The 20,532-nt window shown below is 47.7% G+C and overlaps 2 protein-coding genes across 2 annotated transcripts in view; one reads left to right on the top strand and one right to left on the bottom strand.

Annotated features, from left to right (window-relative positions):
- Positions 1–17: 17 nt before the first annotated feature.
- LOC128712921 (uncharacterized) lies at positions 18–1,282 on the bottom strand. The gene is made up of 3 exons (XM_053807785.1): positions 1,265–1,282; positions 1,109–1,206; positions 18–1,038 (listed from the first exon to the last, which is right to left on the bottom strand). Exons 1-3 carry the CDS (start codon positions 1,280–1,282, stop codon positions 18–20), a joined length of 1,137 nt encoding a protein of 378 aa, XP_053663760.1.
- Positions 1,283–13,306: 12,024 nt separating this feature from the next.
- LOC128713833 (uncharacterized) overlaps positions 13,307–20,532 on the top strand; it is a 110,258-nt gene continuing 103,032 nt past the window's right edge. The window contains exons 1-2 of the mRNA XM_053808702.1: positions 13,307–14,086; positions 18,852–20,503. Coding sequence (XP_053664677.1) covers positions 13,307–14,086; positions 18,852–20,503 — 2,432 coding nt within the window. The remainder of the gene's footprint in view (positions 14,087–18,851; positions 20,504–20,532) is intronic.

The raw sequence follows: 20,532 nt of genomic DNA, 5'->3' as shown, positions 1-20,532 counted from the left end.
TTGTAACAAACATTTGCTCAAACAATACGGTACACATTCTCCGTCAGTCGAGTGATCAAGGGTTCAAGAAATGCGGGACCCATAGAATCCTTCCATAATTCACGTAGCAGTTTTTCTGCTTCTGCTGTAGCACTTTGCTCACTAGGTGGTTTCGACACATTGGACGCTTTGAGCATATCCAACGTGAGATAAATAACTGCTCTATGCACTAACGGTTCCTCGGTGTCGCAAATCGTATGAAATGCCTGGGCAGCCAATGCCGGAACGTCTTCAAAATTTCGTACCACCATCACTCCATGCTTGAGTAATGCCTCTTTTTGCTGGGAAACAATCACACCGTAGTCTTCTTGGAAGTCAGGCTGCTTGAAGTATTTACCGACCAGCGTGATTGGTTCCGATCCTCCAAAGCAACTGGCCGTTATGTTAGATACGCTGTGGATGAAACCATCCAGTATGACCGTGGGTCCATAGTGGAGGAATAAAATCGTTCCAGGTTGAGGCTTTTTATCATGCGTAGTTGCCCGATGCACAACTACATTCAACAAATCCCAGAGATTTTCATCGATCGTTGTGTACCGCTCTTCTAGTTTAAAAATTGCTTCACAAGTTGAAGATGGTTGCTTAATAGGCGTAACATTTCCGCTGCTATAAGGTTGACATTGTCGTGATATAGAAGCTATAACTACAATCACAATAGCGGCGATTAATCCGATGGTGCAAAGACCATTGCCGTTGCTGTTTGTTCGATCGTATGGTTTTCTCGCTGATTCGTGTTGGCTCAAACCATCAATCGGAGGAACCGAAGATCGTCTGGAAGGTGGCATCGGATTCAAAGGAGTTCCGCTTGATTCGTTCGATGCATTATGCATGCCTGTATCTGGCACAGGCGTATCACTTCTTTCCTCCATATCGTCAGTGAGGTCTAAATCATCGGAAATGGAATCATCCGCATCGATCAAATCCCCCTGCTCACACGTAGACTGTGAACGACTTACGCTGCTTTCACGGCTAAAGTTGGTATCCTGTTGTTCGTATGGGCTGAAATTATTAAAAATCCGTGTAGTGCACAGTTCACGCGTACGTTGTTTGTCTACGTAAATTTGCTTACCACTCAGCTAGGCCTGCTATAACATCATCATCCTTTATAAGAGCACGCTGCCGAAAGCTCTGCAGCGTTTCACGTTTTTTCGGTGCTAAAACATTCAACTAAATGGGTGATGGTCAGTAACGCAATTGAAAAACATTAAAATCACGCAAATTTTACATTTTCCGGAGTATCCATGCCGCTATATGCCGTAGTCGAAGATAAAAATATTCAAAACAAACGCCACTGGGTACTTATTTCCCAAAATTTCTTCGATTTCGTCTCTCATTTTTACTGACGTACCGACGCGTTCGCTCTCTTTCTCGCAGCTCGCACCGAAGCAAACACCGGATAATCGAATAAGACACTGGTACGACCCGCGGTCAAGTACCAAGAATATTACAATCGGGTATATTACTTCGAAGCGCCAGGAAGCGCCAAATTGCACGACCAGTGTTGCCAGCTGTGTCCAAAATTGCGCCATTGCGCAAGCACACCGACCACTGCTTCGGGTGAATGTTTTTACTGCACAGATGATTGTCGCCAGCAGGATCGGCATTCCGTCGGTGTCCTTTTGCTGGTTGCGGTAGGTTAAACCGATGCGAACAGGACAGTCCACCGGGGAATTTCGTCGCGTTCGGGGTGTGTATTTCCTTGCCGGAATCTCACAGTTAAAATATATATACGCGCGGACTTTACGTATGTGACGTGGTATTGTGACCACACGTGCAAAGAGTGTTGTAAAAAGGGTTCGCACAACAGCACAGTGTTCCATCGGAAGGAATATCAAATGGTAATCCGGTGCCATTGCTGAACAATTGCCATAATCCTGTATGCTTTGTGGTGTGCGATCCAAGGGGTCAAATCGAGTTGAGTTGTCGGTGGGTTCGTAAGCAGCAGTATCTCCCCCAAGTGACGACAATCACACGTGTTTGCGGTGAACAGAGGTTGCCTACGGTGCAGGGTTTGACAGCTAGCAAACCGTGAAATCGTGAAACTTAGGAAAGGTACAATCGTACCGCTGTGTGCCCGGAGTGCTTTTACTTCCGGAAACTCATACACTCCTGCAGCGAACCAGCCCTGAGGAAGGATACTCCGTAAAAAAAAGGCAGGTTACAATAGGTAAGCATGGGCGCGGGAGGATGGGAAAAGGATTGATTAATGTGCACGACGTGTGGTTCCGACGGTTTGGCGGTCGTTTCCGGTGCAAAAAAAAAAAAAAGTTACGAACATTACGAGCTCATTGGGCATCGCGAGCTGGCCACATTTTCGGCTGCCGCCAAAGGAAGTGCTTATTGCCCCATTCGGTGTAAACCGAAGTGCCACGTTGGGCCATTTTCGGTCGTAATTCGTGTTTGTGTTTCCCCGCGGTATGGACGTCTTCACCGGGCGGCATCGCGAGGTTGCGAATTGCTGGCACAGGAAACCGCGTGCCCCACGTTTCCCCGGTCGGCCGGGTCGGTCGCTGTGGGGTGATTTATTTTTCAGCCGGAAATGGAAAGCGCGCATGGGGTGTGAAATCTAAACGTGCATAAACTAGTGACACATCCGTTCCCGCTGGTGATGGTTGGTTTGGGGCGAAGTACTAACAAGGCGGCATTATTAAATGCAATTTAAATGCACCACGCCATGTGGTTTCGAACACTGGCAGTTGTAGGTAATAAAAAATGGGACACATTCACCCGACACGAGTGTACGAATAGTACACAAATGGATTGTGAAGCAATTGGAAACTAGCCGACCGAAAAATTATTACATCAACCTGGAACGTTGTTTTTCGCTTGCTACCCAGACCAACAATTCCGAGCAGTTTCCCGTGTAAAAGTTTGTACCAAACTATAACCGAGCGCACGGGGCAAGGTGTGAAAGTTAAATTTTGATTTATGGCCCCTATTTATGGTGGCCAACTTTCTGCGCCCCATTCCATTTCTGGCAAGAGGTGGCAAGATAAAGGGAGTGTACAGCATCATCGCACTTCGCATCAGACACCCGCTTCAGCCCGCCTTTTCCCCGATGGGAATTGCTCCAATAGTCATTAATGTGCGACTGAAAGGGCGTACGGCCAAAGGACAGACGGTTGTGTGTGCTGGTTGTGGTTGTGTGGGTCGGGTATAGTTAGGCTGCTGTATTTCAAAGCGCATTGACTAAATTTCGGTTGAAACATGGCTGGATGAGCTAGCGTTACTGGCGAATGTTTGATTCCCTCCGGGTAAACCAGACATCCAGGCCGTTGGAAACACGCCTTGTACGTCCCCCCCCTTGTAATGGAATTTTTAATCAGAAATTAACTGCTTCTCGGAGTAACGGACCGATGGCGGCACGGTGGCCGATTTGCTAGGGCTAGACGAAGCGCGGATAGAGATGTTAAAATCCTTTCTGCGGATCGACCGGTCAAAAGAAAGGCATTTAAATCAATAAAACATCTTCGCTGATGCTATACAATGAGAATTCTCATTAATTAAATTAGTTGGTCCAGTTACCGGTTTGGAGCTCCTTCCAGGCGTACGAGCTTTATTTGTTGATTGCATAACTCTTTATTTTACAAATTAATATTTATGGCCAATTGGTTGGGCACTCAATGGACTGTTATTAAGTTATAAAATTATCCGATGCCTCGTAGCGCCCAGTTTTTAAGAACGACACAATCTTGAGAGACACCCAGCTCCAGTGGTGTAGCTCAGCACGTCTTCGTACGGCTAGATAGTACACCCGTCAAGGCAAGTGCTAGATTATAATTCCATTTACGTTCTCTATGACACTTTGGTATCGTTGGTGCCGTGCAAACTTTTATCAATTAGTTCCCTCCGGGACCGGTACCAGGGTGGTTTATGATATGTTGGCTGTGATGGGAAGCCAACCGAGCTGGTGCCCAACGTAGATGTAATACGAGTGTGGAAGCGGCTCCGTTAACCGAAAGGACGCATTATCTGGCGCAGTCATCTATGCAAATTGAGTCATCCACACGCCGCCTTTGCGACACGTTCTTGCGCTGCCTGGCCGCACAGTACGTTCAGAAGGTCCGAAAAGTTCCTGTTCCGCACGACGGTGACGTCCGCCCGATGTCGATGCCACCGCGTACGCAGCCACTGGCGACGAGTGAGTGACAAGGCGCCTCCATTAAATGGATTCCGTCGCTAGCTGCGTGGATGCTGGGCGTGAAGGAAACCAGCTAAAAAGTGACACGTTTTGCTCGGTGCCCAAAACCATCCAGCACGCTGGTTTGACCGAACTGGAGGGCACATCACACTTAGCATACCCCCACCACGACACCAGGGTGACGATGTCAGGCCGTAGGGTAAAACCGGGCAACACAAAGACGCTCGAGATGCTCAGCATGGCGTATGGTAAATGGGTGCTGTTTCGTCATCGGGGTCGGAGGGTTTTTTTTCTTGTTGCTGTTGCGATTCTTGCTTGCTGCCACACCGTACCGTACCGGGAAGTGACGATGAATGCATCTTCAAAATTTGTCCCAGTGACATTAGGGGTAGAAACAGCAAAACAAAAAAAAAAAAGAAAAGAAAAAGACTAAAGCGAATCTTTAACGAAGGACGAACGCTTCGCTTTTCCGAATAGGGGGAGCCATTTTGTACGTCATTCGCTTTGTCCTACATTGGCCCACTCTTCGCTAGCATTCCCGCTACCCGGCCATTCCGCACCAACGGGCAGCCAGACGCAACCGGTTGCGAGCGGGACTGTTGTGTTGTCTTTGCGAAACGGGCTCCTTTGCTGGTAAAGCTCCCGAGGGAAAGATTCCCCGGACGGTGTGAAAGTACGTGGAGGCCAACCTCAATAGCCTACCCGCTTGAGGTTTGAGAGGACGGAGCGAACGGTGGAAAAACCTTCATAGAATGTAGCAAAAAGACGAACAGAACCTCCAGCTGTGAAAGAGATCGCTATCAGTGGCTCGTGTGTACTGATGATGGTAAGCGATGTCTTAATCATGGCACACTCATCACCTCACACACGGTACACGGGTGGGGCGGGGTCGGGAGGGTATAATATCTGATGGGTCGCCTGTGTGGGTGAGTGATATCCGGTCGTAGCATGTGGCGTTGAAGTGCTCACCATTACCATTCTTGACACATGGTCTCCGTTTCGGGGTTTGCTCCCGTTTTTTTTTTTTTTGGAGTTCGCCATCGTGTTCGTTACGCGCTCGTACAGTCGGCCACCATTACTTGCGATGGTATCGTTCGCTTTTGCGATCCTCTCCCCGTACGGCCCATTCCCATCCAAGCAGGCCCCAACTCAAAGCCCTAACTTAATTTCCGCTGCAGAGCTAAGCTTTTACAAGGATGGACGTGATTTTGCGTAGTTCTTTTTGCGGGTGCTTTTAGTACTTCGGGGAGCTGGTTTGTCTTGGCTGTTGTTGCTGCTCGTTCGGTTCAGCTTCTTCTGACCTGTGACCCGGCGATAATATGGTGCATTGATGGAGAAAATAATGATGAACCTGCGTGAAAGTTGAGCGCTCCAGCATCCGTCCACGGTGGAACACACAAGCGCCAAACCACACCGCCAAAAACCTTCGCTACTTGGCTGGAGCAGTATCTCGCTTACAGCAGTTTTAATCGGATTATTATTATCAGTTTTGCCGAGTTTTTACGCCCATGCCAGTAGTACCGTTTCGCGCTGTTTGGATTGTCTTGAAGGAGCCGAAAAGGTTCACAATACGAATGGAAAAGACACACGGCAATAGACGAAAGTAAGGAACGCAACGCTTTTTAGCTGGCTGGCGCTTATGAGAGCGATGAGGAAGGTCCTAGCTAGCTTTCGGCACGGTACGTGATTGGATTATGAAACAGGAATTGAACGTATACCATAGCACTTAGCGGCACGGGGTTGAAGAATAATGTTCGGAGAATTGTTTCTTTGTCGATTTGTCAGCTTCGTAAATTTTGGGCTGACGTAACATTTGCCAAGACATTAGGAGGCATTCATTATCGGTTTTGTGTGTTTTGTCGTAAGTTGCTGCACATGCTTTCGTTTTGCTTTGTTTCGTTGTTAATTTAAGTCATTTAATTTATTGTCAACTTGCAGGTGCTTTCTACTTGTCAGTATGTTAAGTGGTTTTGTTTTCTTTTTTCTTGTATTTTATCACTTTGTTTAATGTGTTTACTTTACATGCTCTCATATTTCATTCGTTTTTTCTAGTTCTTTCCTCCATTTGTTTTTTGCACATTATGTTTGGTTCTGTTATATTAAAATCCTTGTTTCATGGGTTGATTCTCAGTTAACATGTTTCCTTTCACTTAAAAAAAATTTTACACTTTCTGTCTGTGGATTAGTTCACTATTTTATGTGTTTTTACCATTTTCTTTTAATCTTTCTCTTTATTCTTAATCTTTTAATATTATAATCTTTTTTTCCGTATTTTGGTTTTCATTTTCATCTTTAGGTACCCTATTCTACATTTTACCTTACTTTTAAAACTTTTTTTTTAAATTTTCTAGTGGTGCTTATTGTTTGATGTGGATGTTTTGTCTAATTATCAGGATGTCTGCCAGACTTTGGTACTTTTTTGTTTCACATTTGTTTGAATCGTTTGTATTTTATTTTATACTTCAATGATTTTTTGACATTATCATATTGCACTATCAATTTTATAATTATAAGTTTTATATCAGTTTCTTTTTTTGCATTTTTCTTATCCAGTTTTTTCTTATTTTCACAATTTACTCAGATTTTAATGATTTTTTTGTAATTTTCTATCACTGTTTTTAATTACGTTTTAATCTGTTTTCTCCTTATCCGCACTCCAAGAATGCCTTATTGTCAGTTCTTTACTCCACCGGGTTCACAGTTCATTCCCAACCGCCCATCGAATAATGGTGTCAACAATGGATGAATTAAATTTACTTTCAAATTAAATTTACTTCCTTTCGTCTTACTCACGCCGTACAATCTACAGCACCATTGGTAGTCCTATCCGTGACGGGCAGCTCCATACAATCGCTTCGGCAACCGCTAAAATTTTACCGGAATGTTCCTGTATTCCGCGCTCCCGTCCACACTCTAGAACCGATTCCCATGGTGTGCTGTCGCAGAGTTGTTTTGAACAGCGGCACATTCCTTCTTTCATTCACGCTCTATTGTGGAGTGTTTTCTCGTTGTTGTCGTTTGTTTGGAGTTTGGCGTGATCGAAACATCGAAAGCGTACGACCACGTTGTCGCACGTTTTACGTCCCATTTCTAGCGCTGCAGCGCTCTTCGGCAGCGCTACGTTTGAGCTACGCCGGAGTGGTTTTCGATGGAAAATCCATTTCCTGCTTCCGGAAGGACTTGAACCAAAGGGAGCGCGTTTTATTATTTTTCTGCGCGCACTTTTTTTTGCACGCTGCTAGTAGCTGCTTTTTTTGCCTGCCTGCGTTGTGCATGGATTTGGGTGTGTTGAAGAATTATTTTTCACTAGCTGCATTTTCCGCCCGCGGTTAGACGATCGTGCTGACAGGCAACATAAAGCGAACAAGTCGATTGTGATCGTGCGCGATGCAGAACGAACCAGGTTTTTTTGCTTTTAATAATGACAAAGAAAAAAGTTTCCGGGAGCAAAACAGCATGTTTGAAAAGTGTTGTTCGAAAGAAAGTCCCTTCCTCCCAATTAATGGGGACGGCAAAAGCGAATAGAAGGATGCAAAATTGTCCTTCGTTTCCTAGATGTTGAATCGACAGCAGCATTTTTTTTTTTTGCTGGTTTCTTGCGTCCGTTGTGCTCGGTGCATCCATAATTCATGCTAATTGAAGTAAACTTTTGCCACACTTTTAGGCAAACGCGGATCGTTTCGAAGCACTTCGCAAAGCGGACGAAAACATCGCCCGCACTGGACAATTGGAGCAGGTTTGCGAATCGGGGCAATTTCATTGCTACCTCAAAGTTGAAACGGGTGGCACAAGTTTTTCGCTTTGCTACAAGTTGTTAAACGTTGTTCATTTTAATTTCGCCGATGCTGGACGCTGGTCGGAATCAGCGTGAATGATGCAGCTATGAAAGTACCCCAGCACCATCCTGTGTTTTTTTTTGGGTGAGTTTCGCTTGCCGAATAAAATTGCCACTATTGAAGGTTGGAGCCTTCATGGGGAAATGTCCCCGAAAGACAAATACAGTGGCGCTCGAGGGCGGGAAGCAGGAGGAAATGGAGGAAGAAAGTTGTTACGAAACAAGAAAATGGTAAAGAAACACACAAACTGCATTCCGACCGGTAGTAAAGTGCTGGAGGCTCGGTGGGATCGGCCTGGAACGACTGCATTAGAAATACACGAGCCAATGTTGAAAGTCCTGCAGCAGCTACGACGATCGCATGACGAAGGTGCAGCTTTCGACAACGAAAAGCTTTCACCTCCGGAATCATCACATCGTTGGACAGGGACGTCAAGCGGATGAACGAGCTGATAAACCTCGTAGTAGGCGTAGAAGAAGAGGGAAGCTAATGTGTAGAATGGATTGAAGGAAAAAAGTAAACAAAAAAAAAACGGGAAAAGTTTTCCTTGGGACATTTTTTTTTGCCTGGCGATTGTTGTTTTTTTTTCCTTACTTATTTCAAAATATGGTCAATTTTCCTAGGACTGGATAATGTGTTGCTGATGATGGCAATAAATTCCTCAGCCGCATCCATTTTACGTCACAACGCAGGAAAACGGGGATTGCTAGTAGCAACACCTGCGTACTAGATAAACTTTACCGAGAGAGTAATTAGTTGGAGTAATCACGTATAAAGAAGCGAAATTCGTCAAAAAACAACCATTTAGAATTTAATGAGAGCAACCAAAAAAATTAATGAAAGTTACAAGTGTTTGCCTAGTTAATTAATCAAAGAATAGCAATTTAGTTTTTTCCGCAATAAAAAATATGTAAATATTTTTTTTCAACATCGTAGAATGCCTTGAATATCCTTGCCAAAATAGCAACAAAGGGTATCAAGAAAATATTTTCATCTTCAAGCTGTCCAAATTCTTGTTGTAAAATCATTCACATTCTATAAATTAAGCATGAAAGATGTATCAGAAGATGAAGTTCTTCATCCACTGCTTAAATACTGTCGTTCAGCCACTCCCTTCGGCGATGTGATCTGTCCAATTTGCTGGGAGTTGCTAACCGGCAACGTTTGCATCACCTGCTGTGGACATCTCTTTCACGCTCACTGTTTGCAGCAGTGGTTCAGTTGGTACTGCTAGTGGGCATTACACGTGTACAATTATCGATTCATCTTCTATCGTCTTTTTTTTAGCTCGAGAACATGTCCACAATGTCGCATACCGTGTGTGATTTTCCACCGCATTACGCCAATTAGTGTACGATTAGAGGCAACGAACAAACCGGATGAGGTTGTTCCGCCGAATGTAGACGGAAGCCCTCCTTCGGATGCTTGCTGGATGGTAGTGGCATTTTTTGTGTTCGTTTTATGCTGCCGGATGACGAAACAATACTTCGACAGAATTTGAACCCGCTCACCGGACAGCTCGAATTGTGGCGCTGAGAGCTGGGTTCGTGTCTTCACTAACAGGTGCTCGAATCGATCGGCACGTCCGCTGTGGTGAGCGATCAATTAGCGTGCGTGCGCCCTTCGACCGGCACAAATGGAATGTCATGTAGCATAAAAGCAAACAAAAACCCTATCATCAACTAACGACGCTTGTTCAAGGTATTGGACTTTGGCGGTCACCTGCAAAAGCAGAAGCGAACGGAGAAGGAGGTTTATTAATAGAAAGCTTCCCATGTTTGCTTCCCTCACCATCACGGCTGGTAGATGCCTCCTTGAGCGGTGTGTCGCAATAGAGCAGCGCCATCGGAAGTGCGCATCCATCATTAATGTTTATGGAGCGCTGAATTTGGCACGAGGATAAGATTACACGGTGCGACGGTATCACAAAGTGCACAGTAACGGTTGCATAACCACGCAGGTTAGAGGACACGCTTGGTGCGGAAAAGTCACCGCATGGAAGAAGCTGTAGCCGGGTGCCGTAGTAGCCATTTACGGAACAATGATTTGTGTACGCATGCAAAATGAACTCGTTCGGCCAAGGTTCAATCCCCGGTTACTGATATAGCCCGCAGGCAGGAATATGCAGTCGCTCGCAAATAAAGTGTTGCCCGGTGTAGCGCGAACTCGGGCGAGAACTTGGAACCTGGACGTAAACTTTTCGCCCGAAAGCCATTAGCATCGGGGGGAATACATTGCTGTAGCACATACCGGGTTATGTTATGCCCGGTTGCAAATTGAATATTTATCGCATCCCCTCCGTGGGTTACCTTTGCCATGATGCCATGAGGCATCTTTATTAGGCAGCAAGAAGCCGACGTCTTCAAACATTGATCGCTCTCTTTTGAATCGAGCTTGCGATAAGGGTGTAGGCGGTAGGCTCTAAAAGCTCAATGTTCATTCACAATTAATTCACAAATGTGTGTGCGAGCGTACGGGGGCCCATGTTGACGTAGCAAAATCGAATTTTCCAACCAGTGGCGGCTGTGTGTGAATGTGTCATTGAAGCAACGGAAAGCAGTCAGCAGGTCACACAATAGACATTGTGGAAAAGCGAGACCCATGGCATGGAAGTGGTCTGTAAAGGGAGGGAAGGGAAGGTGGTTACGTTTGTGCACCTCAATCATAGCTCATGCGAGAGAGCTCACCTTATTCCGCCAACCTCCACCGTACCGACCGCCACTTGGTGGTTCCGGGTCTTTCCCGAAGCTAAGACAAACGTCAACGTCGTAGCCTTAACACGGTGATGCAAATGCATGAAATGCATTGTTTCGTCACCGGTACGGTTGGTGCAAGTGAAGAACATTGGAAATTGAACGATGAATGACAGCGCAACACACACACACGTGCTGGCCTCGTCCGACGAGGTTGAGAAATGAGGTTACGGATGAATCGGATGTAACCGAACAATTTTCATGATTAATATCGAGCATTATGCTATCGAGAGAAATAACAACCCGAGGCGATGTTGAGAACAGGAAATATGCTTCAAAGATTTTCGAGGCCATCCAGAACTCCTTAAGTTTAATGTTTGCTTAAAATGATCTTTATTTCATGTTATTACCCACCTTCAAACTCTCAGCATCTTCTAGCAAGCCTCAAACCACCGCGGGCAAGTACTCGCTTAGCATTGCCGCCGTTGAAGGAGCGTGAAGAAATATGAAAATTCCTCACTCGAAGCAATGGAAAATGCAAACAATAACCGCCCCATAACCGCCCCCCTTTGCTCCCAGCGAGGATGGCAATAGTTGAATTATCATTTTTCATTAACAAACTTAATATTCATTCTTCATTAGCATAGCCGTGCATGCATATTCATTCGGAAGCGAAATGGAAAAACGGAAACACACCCGCTCGTTTGGCCAAGCGTCTTTGCCAGCGTTAGTCAAAGGGCGGTGCTGTTAATACACCTCACCCGTATACACCTCAGCTTTTTTTTTAACGTTCTCGTTGTTGATTTCTCCATCTTGTCCGTTTCGTTTTTTTTCCGTTCGCAGGATTGAAGCCGCACCGGACGGGCAGCCGAAAAGATGATTGGCTTCATGGACGTGTACATCAGGCCGGTGTCTGAGCGTTTCGCCGCGAAAACGTTCGGCGAAACGGCACAAATCTGAGCCTGCTTCTTGGTGGACGGCTTTTTTTTCTCGGTTCGAGGACACACACACACACACACACACTAGCGACCGAGAGGTTGAAATTAATCGCAAAACAATGGAAGCTTAATCTGTACGGCCGATCGGGATGGACTAGCGAGCGCTCACGGTACCTTCACCGAATGGAGTTTCGCGGAGTCGTGAAGGATTGGAGAAATAAATCGATCGACCAAAGGCGTAAGAAAGTGAAAACCTGCGTGGAATGGTTGCAACAGGCAAAGCAAAACAAACAGCCAAAAAGAACTCTTGAAAGTTAAATTAAGTTAAAAGGTACTCCAGATCGGTGGTGATCGGCTCGGCACCGGTGCGGTGGTGCAGAATTGGAGCGAATATCGGAGGTCGTGATTTTTCAATGGAGTTTGCCGGGGTCGCTTTAGATCAGCATCACAACAACAAAAAGGACTGAAACAGGCACAAAAAAGGGAACTAACGAAACAGATAACCGAGTTGCTGCTTTAAATGAAATAATCAACATAACACACCAACACACACACACACATAACGAACCTTTTAACGAAGGACATTGTTGGTTGGTCTTGCCGAGCAGTAAGTCTTCCCGTGCACATACCAAAGCGGTGTGGTTTGCGAAAGGCAAGGGCATTCACGACGATGATGATGATGATGACGGGGATGCTAATGATGCCCGGCACGATAAAGAACCTTCGGGGGAAATCTTCCGCCTGAAACCGTCCCCTCCGGTGGTTGCGCGGAGCAGCATAAACATAAATATCATCTAATTTGAATTCCCTTATATCGTTCACCATCGAAACTCAACGCCCCGCAGTACGGCGGCAGTCGCAACAAGCAAAAAAAAGGACGTTAAACATCGCCGGTGAATGTGAACTGGCGAGAGCGATTGAAGAAGGGGTGGTGGGGTGTGGGTGGAACAGAAAAATACAAGGCCACAAACAACAGTGAAATCTTTGTCCCTTTCTGGGATCGTATGCAGCGCGTTCGGTTGCGCGAGATTGTACAGCGAGTACGGTACGAAAAAGAATCCCAAAACAAACGGGCAACGTTTGGCTGGATGAACGCAAATTCCGTGAGACCTTCCCCGAGACCGCGAGCTACAGAAGACGCAACCTCGCCCCGGGTTCCGCATGACGCATCGGGTTAGTATCGGTTTGGCATGTTTATGTTTATGTTACTAAACGACGAACCCATCCCGTACGGACCGTGCCGATCAACAATGACCGAACAATTAGCCAGCGAGGACAGGTCAAAGCAGGTCCGGTCCGGTAGGACCTTCGCACGGAGGCTAGCCGTTTCGGTGCAGGTTGATCACAGTGATGCAACGTCCGGACATCACTTTCTGAGCTGAGACCGACCGGGAGAATTTGGAGTGTGTGTGGGTCGGTTTCTAGTGGTGGGATTTATTTGCGAACCAATTGCCTATCGTCGTTGGGCCCGGGGCGTCGAATGCAATCGAGCGGAAGTGGCGCTAGATTAACGTGCCACGTGCCTCGACGAACCGTTGTTGTCCGTGCGCTAGTTTGAGGTTTAGCCGGGAAGATCCCGGCGGTTCGGGGGGACCGTCTAGCGCAGAACCAACGCTAAAACCACTCCACGCTACGGAAGTCCGTGCCCAGTGAAGCAGGATGAATCCACAATCTCGTGCCCATCGGAAACCGCCCGACGTCGAGGAGGCACTGTCCTCGATGCTTTGGACACCGTACGACAATAACATTTCCGAGTCGGATTCCTCCGACGAGATGGAGGTGCTGCATCGGGTCAACAACAACTATAGCTTCTTCGGTACCGGGGCAAACCAAGACCACCGACGCCGTCCGCACCGGCAGCCGCAGTCACTGATGCGAAGAAGTCTTTCCGCGTGGAGCTATCGTAGCCGGACGGGCAAACCGAGCCCGCTCGGCGAGAGTGAGGCCGGGAATCGGTTTAGCTATCCTTATTACGATCAGCCCGAGCTTGGCTTTGGAACGCACGGGGGCGGTTTATCTAGCGGTTGGTACGGGTACGGTAGCACCGTCACCGGCAACAGCAACAACAACAACAACTACTATACAAACGGCATTAACGGCAGTTCCTATGGCTACACCGGTGCGCCGGTGACCAGCAGCAGAAGTTCCTACAGCTTCCAGCCCGGGCTGGCCGAGTGCGGACGGACGGACGAACGGGCACCCTGGCAAACGTTGACGGCAACGACGGACCGTAGCAGCGAAAAGCGACCGTATCTGCCGCAGCAACAGCTCCAGACACCGTTCGTGGGCCGCTGGCAGCCGGGTGTTGGGGCATCGCAGCTGGAGACATCTTCGCTACCGTACAGTCTGCTCGCACTGGACAGCTTCGGTGTCACCGGTGCCACCGGCACGGGCCGGGAAGTGGACGGGTTTGCTGACAGCTACCGGGACGATTATCAGGTTAGTTCCCGTTTTGTGTCATTCATTAGTTGCTTAATCGCTCTGGTACGACTGAGTGATTACGTTGGATTATGGAGTGGAAATGTGTGTGTGGGGCAAGAAGTGGATCGCATTGCAGATGCAGAAACTGCTTCCACTGCTTCGTGTGTCAGTCTACACTCAGGGAGGAAGGCATCAGAGTGTCGAAGAATCGTTTGGGAAGTATCATTTCGTTATCACCATTCGATAGAAGTTATGGGGATATTAATTAGATTAGTTTTTGGTGCTCTAAACGATATACGAGATCGAGTCCTGAGCGTTTGTTTCTTGCTGTGATTTTAACTTCATTGGACGTTCAACCACGCTGCGGTCGGCCAAGGTAAGGGTACGGGAATCATGACCACCCATCATCAGCAATTTCGTGCCATTAATTGAAGTTAAGCGTGTGCGAGTCACTCACCCATCACACCGATAGGATGACCCTTTTGGCATAAGCGTTTTATCACTGGCAGGCAGCTTATCTGACCATAGCCAATTGACGGTTCCCGGTAAAGTAACACCGGGGTTTCCGAAAATCGTGTCACGCAACCAGGCAACGCACGGTCCAGCACCAAGGTTCGTTATCGGCAGTTTCGCCGGAAAACAAACGAAATCGTGCGGCCCGTCAGTGAAACAAAGCCGAGCTGCTGGTGGCATTGAACTTACCGTTTGGCTTAATAGCTCTCCGATAAGCGGCCACAGTACGAGGAAGAACGCGTACGGGCACGCTAATGAACCTCCCGCAATGTCCCCGGATGCCCGCAGGGTTGCTTATGGGACGCCTTACAGGGTGTGATGGAAACACCTCACCCTTGCCCACCACCAGCACGCTGCCAACTGCTTCGACTTCGTGCCAATGCAAGCGACTTGAGCAGACAGAAGCCAGTGGATGTTTCGTCCGGTTGATGTTGTGTCGACCCGCACCAATGGGGTGGGATTAGTGTGATAAGCGGGCGAAAGAAAACTCTTTTGCGTGGCACGTGCAGCGTTCCGTTCGGAAGGTGAGAAACACTTCCGTTGCAAGCCCCCCCCCGGGGGGGAGCAACCCGTGCGTGTCGAACGAGACGCACCGGAGGAGGAACAAAAAAACAGAAAAACGGAAACCATTCCCCGGAAAAGCTTCGGTTACGGTACGCGCCCGTGACCGCGACAGGGAAAGTGATGTGATGTAAACGGTGGATAATTATTTATCTGACTGTGAGGAGTGTGTGTGTGTGATTTTTTTGTTTTGGTTCCATCACACGAACAAGTTTTGCTGGCAGATGAAATGGGTGTTCGATGCTTCGAAGGGGCAACGGCTAGTAATGTTGGAATTCATGTCTTTGAGGAGAAGTGCTTGAAGAAATCGATAATGGGATTGAGGGTGTTCTTAATAAGAATGGTATTGAGTACCTACCTTCTTGAGAAATCCTGAACCAAATTACAGAATAACATACTTCAATAGCCATATCGCGAGTTAGGAATCATACATAATTAAGCAAATAGTCAGATAATTAGTTATAATTAGATAAATAGTCTGAAGAAACTTCACCTCTCCAAAGACCTGTCACGACGAACCAAGCTGGGACTATGTAGAACTTGGATTGTTTCAGTACAGGCAGTCCCCGAGGTACGCTATTATAGTGGACCGCTTTAACCCGGGAAAAATCCGCGTATCTCGAATTTCCGCGTAAGTCGAATCCGGGAGTAAAATCGTTTATACTTCAAAGTTAGATAATTGACTTCCTTCTCTTCCTATAATTTATTCAGCAAATCAGGTTACTTTTTGATAGAATACATAAAAATAAATGTTTTATATGACAAAGAAAGCTACTTTAGAGCAATTTTACACCTTTTTGCTTAGATTTTGTGCTATAAACTCACTCAGCTGTCAAATTTCCAAAACACCGCGTGGAGATACGCGTATAAGAGGAACCGCGTATCTCGGGGACTGCCTGTACTCACATATGCCTTTTGGACATGGACTTTTTCCATACCAGACGAAACCCTCTTAGTAGGATTTCAGATATTCTTCAGAGTGCTACAATAGCTATATAACGAATTCGTTAGGAATCATAAATAATTTAACAAATATAAAAATATAGTAAGTTAAATATAAAACGATGTATGTTCAAATATAAAATAGAAAAGGAGTACTAGTACTTGACGAGCAAGACTTTCAAAACTTATAATAATATTAATATAGTATAATAAACATAAAATGATGTATGTTCAAATATAAAATAGGAAAGGAGTTCTAGTACTTGACGAGCTAGACTTTCAAAAGATGATCTACGATAAGTTATTAAGAGTATTTTAAGACTGAGAACACAGGTAATTAAATTGATTGGTTTACAGCTTTTTGATTAATTCTGGACACAAATGAGCCAAAACGGTCTTTGGATGAAACGATCATGAGTTGGTTTATCAAATATTACTGACAGCTTGAGCTTTGAGCTTTCGAGTTCCAAAGATTCTTTTAGGAAATGCCGATATTACATCTCCTCGTAAGTGTGATGGATTTGCTAAATGTGTCCTAATGCTTCATTTTCAAAGAGCAACACATGATAAGAATCCTTTTATCTTTATCGCACTGTATCTGTATGCCAACATGGTTTGTTTGCTAGATAAGCCTCCCACAATCAATAGACTTAGCCCAGTAAATCCCTCCAGCGATCGCACACACAATGTAGCACGGCAGCGTTGTTCCAACGATGCTATCTATTGCTCCCCGAGTTCTCTCTTCGGTCCACTTCCAAAGCTGTCATCCCGTAATCCCTTAATCTGCCCAAACGAAATCGTTAATCGCCATCGTTCCGTTTCGCTCCAGAAAGCTTCGCAGCGGCACACTCAACACAAATGAAAGATTATTCACCACCGTTGAATGATCGTCCCTGCCCCTTGTTGGCCAAGTGCCGGCGAATGTGTCATTTACCGGTTTTTTTTGTTGTTGCTGCCCCGGGGGGGAACCGAGTGAATCGTTGTAGCAAATTAATAACCATAATGATCGGGCTTTTGGGGGGTTTGAAATTGTCACCCGCAGCGTTGCCACCGTTCCGCTCACGGTTTCCGTTCCGTGGGTCTTTGGGTGTTGCCCTGAACAACCGCGAACCTGTGAGCCTGGCATAATGTTGGCCAAATGGCGAGCACAATCAAATCGGTGGCCGCTTGTTTTTTTTGTGGCACTGTTGCCCGATTGAAACCGTACCTGAACGCGAAACGCAATTGTCTGCGTGGTGCGCGAGCACTCGTTCGCTCGATCATCCAGAACGGAGTCATCGGTAGGTATCGGTAGGTCCGATCGTACCAAGGTCCCAGGGTGTCCGTTTTGTTTCGCCATAACGGGAAACACCGCTTTCCGAGCGTGGAAAGTTCAAAGCAGAAGGGAAATCCGACCATGATCATGACGAATGGTGCCGCGAAGGCGAAGGGCTCCAGCCTCCGAGCGTCCCGGCGTGTAGCACCCAGCTTAGCGTGAAGCATCCTAACCGAAGCTAAGCGCGATTTCGGCCGGTCAGGTTTGGTACGGGGGATAATCGAATTGCGTGACTCGTATAATGCAGGTTGATGATGGCATCATCCGTGGCGGAACGGTGAAAGATCTTAAGGGAAAGCGGGGAAGAAATGGAAAATATTTTGAAATCGTCAGGGTTTAGACTAGAGTCAGGTAACGTGGTGTTCTGAAGCGATTGGGACATACATAATTTAAATTAAATTAACGTCATGATGTAACGATCTTCGAGGGCATGAGTTGACAAAATGGAAGGAATATTTTTAAGCACACGATTTAAATCGTTTAATTGAAATCATGTTCGTGTATCGATTCATTTGTTTTGTTCTGAAGATCTTTGAAGGTAATTCGGAAGTTGGTTGATCGGTATCATTCGCATGACATGCTCATGCTTTCATGCTCATGTAAAGATGTCTCTTATAAAATGAAACTTATTTCTCAATAGGTTCTCGCACTGTTTTCAATAATTTTTATGTAACAAAGGACCTAGAACTTTCAACAGAGTATTAGTATTACCCCTTCTGAGTTCTAAACTTCTTGCAAAAAAAAGATCTCTCAAAGATCACTTATACATCCAACAATTCCTGAGTAACGAAATATCCAAACAGTTAAGGGGCACGATGCAAACGAGCTGTGTAAAAGAAGATCACGTTTGGGACGGAAAGCAAGGTGGCTGCTGATCGACGCCAGCCACTGATCACTGTACCCAGCCCTATGCCCTTCTGCAAGATCACCAGAACTCCGGCCTCCGGTAAGTCATCCATCCACCAAAACGTGCACAAACGTGAAAAGGCTAAAGTGGCAGCATAGCATGCAGTATGTGGGACGTAGAAAAACGAACGAAGACAGCTAGCTGCGTGGCGAACGAAACGAAGCGAGACAGTTTCGACTGAAGGGCCAAAGGCGTAAAGCGAAGGACCGCTTGTGCGCGGCCTTTCACCAGGGTGTTCAGTTTCCGAGATTTTGCTCTGTTTCTGCCTTCCTGTGTATGGGTGTGTATGGGCGAAGGTATGTGTAGTTATGCTTCCCCTTTTTGCGAAACTGGCATACTGCGATGAGAAAGTGCGTACCCACCAGCTATCGAGTTGTGCTACAAATTGTGGCTGTATCTGTGTGTGTGCGTGTGTGTATGTGCATGAGGGTGAGAGGGTGTCTTTTTTCGGTGAATTTCATGTACTCACAAAACCGAACTTGCTCATGCTCGACCCTTTTTCATTCTCTCCTTCTGTCTGTCTGTGTTCAAAATCACTTCAACAGGTTTACGCTGGTGCGGGGAATGGCGAGAATCTCGCCTCGGGCCGCTTGTCGAAGGGCAGCAGCAGCAGCAGCAGCAACATAAACAGCATTAACAACAACATCGATGGTACCTGCAATAACAATAACAACGACAACGGGTTGTGCATAATTTCCGCAATGCTGCGACCGGACGGTGGAGACCTACATTTCCCGAGCGCACAGCACCACCAACATTGGCAAGGGCACGGGCCGGGCGCCGCACTGGCAACAACCCCGTCCGCCGTAGGGCAACATAATTCCAGCATAACGGCGACGACGCCGCCGCCGCTGTCGTCGGTGCCGTACGATGGCCGGGCTGTTGGTGTTGGTGCGGTCGATGCACGGATCTCACGCACACCAGCGCCGCCACGCTGCAGCACGGTAGAAGGGGAAGGTCTGGCCATGCTCGGTTCGGCCGTGGCGTGCGCCGACAGCGCGTTTAATTGTGTGCGGCAAGCGAACGCAGCAACATCGACGTTGGTGCGTCGTGCGGACGGTGCGCAAGCGGATCGTGTTCGCAGCACAGACACGGTACAGCGTGGTGAGTTTGATCAGCGTACGGTGGTGAATAACAGTTTCGCTAGCAGCCCGAGTCCCGAGCGTGTGGTGGCGATGCGGCTGAACGTACCGGCGGCCGGGCTGGCCGAGGGTGGCAGCCGGACCAGTGTGTACATTCCGTCGACGGTGGTGACCCCGCCGGTCGAGGGCGGGTTACTGCCCGCGCTGTCGATCCAGGTCAATCGGCTGGATCCAAACAATCAGCAGCAGAATGATGTCGTTAACAATGCGGCGTCCGGTGTGAGCATAGTGAGCTGCTACCGTGCGGCCAAACCGACGGGTGTCGCGTGTGGAGTGATGGAAGATGGTGTGGGCGAGGGGGCGGGCCCTACCAAGGGCCCGAAGTGCATTGTGGAGCGTGATGAGGGTGGTGAGGATCATCAGCGCAAAGAAGCGCTGATCGATCGTGGTGTTGTCAATGCGTGTGATGCAAATGTTGGCTCGCCGGAGCAAATGGTTCAAGTTTCTAGTGTTGTCGAGCGGCTAGGTGCCGACGGGGGTGGGGAGAAGGGTGTGGGTGCGGAGTGTGGTGGGTCACCGGGTAGTGCGGTCAGTGCTCCATCCCGTACCTTTACGTCCACCGAGGCCCAAACGGATGATTCGATCCAGCAGCAACCTCAGCAGCAGCAACCTCAGCAGCAACAACCGCCCCAACAACTTCTCCTGCAGCATCCGACCGGATTGATTGGACCGGCGGCATTCATCGGCGGTGGACCGGCACCCGGACCGGAACCGATCGTCGCGACAATGCTTGGCCCGGGGTCGGAATTCAGCACCCGGGAGCATCGGCGGCGCGAACGGCGCGAGCGACGACAGGCGCGGAACCGCCTGCAGCACATCCACCCGCTCGAACCGCCGCCCCCGCTGCATCGATCCCCGCCGCCGATCGAGATCATCCCCGATATTCTGCACAGCCATCTGCCGCCGCCCTACACCACCCTGCCGATGGGTGCGTCCCTCATACCGCAGATGATCCCGGCGAACGCGGTCGCAGCTGCTGCCGCTGCGGCCGCTGCCATACCGGTCCGGGCTGCCGATGATTGCCGCTACACGTTTCCGATACCGATCATGCGAAGGTAAGTGACCCTTTGCTTGGTTGAACTCC

Source organism: Anopheles marshallii, chromosome 3 (genome assembly GCF_943734725.1).
Source record: "Anopheles marshallii chromosome 3, idAnoMarsDA_429_01, whole genome shotgun sequence".
In the NCBI taxonomy this organism is placed as follows: Eukaryota; Metazoa; Arthropoda; class Insecta; order Diptera; family Culicidae; genus Anopheles; species Anopheles marshallii.
The sequence above is the reverse complement of the archived record's forward strand: the minus strand, read 5'-3'. Positions and strand labels throughout refer to the sequence as shown.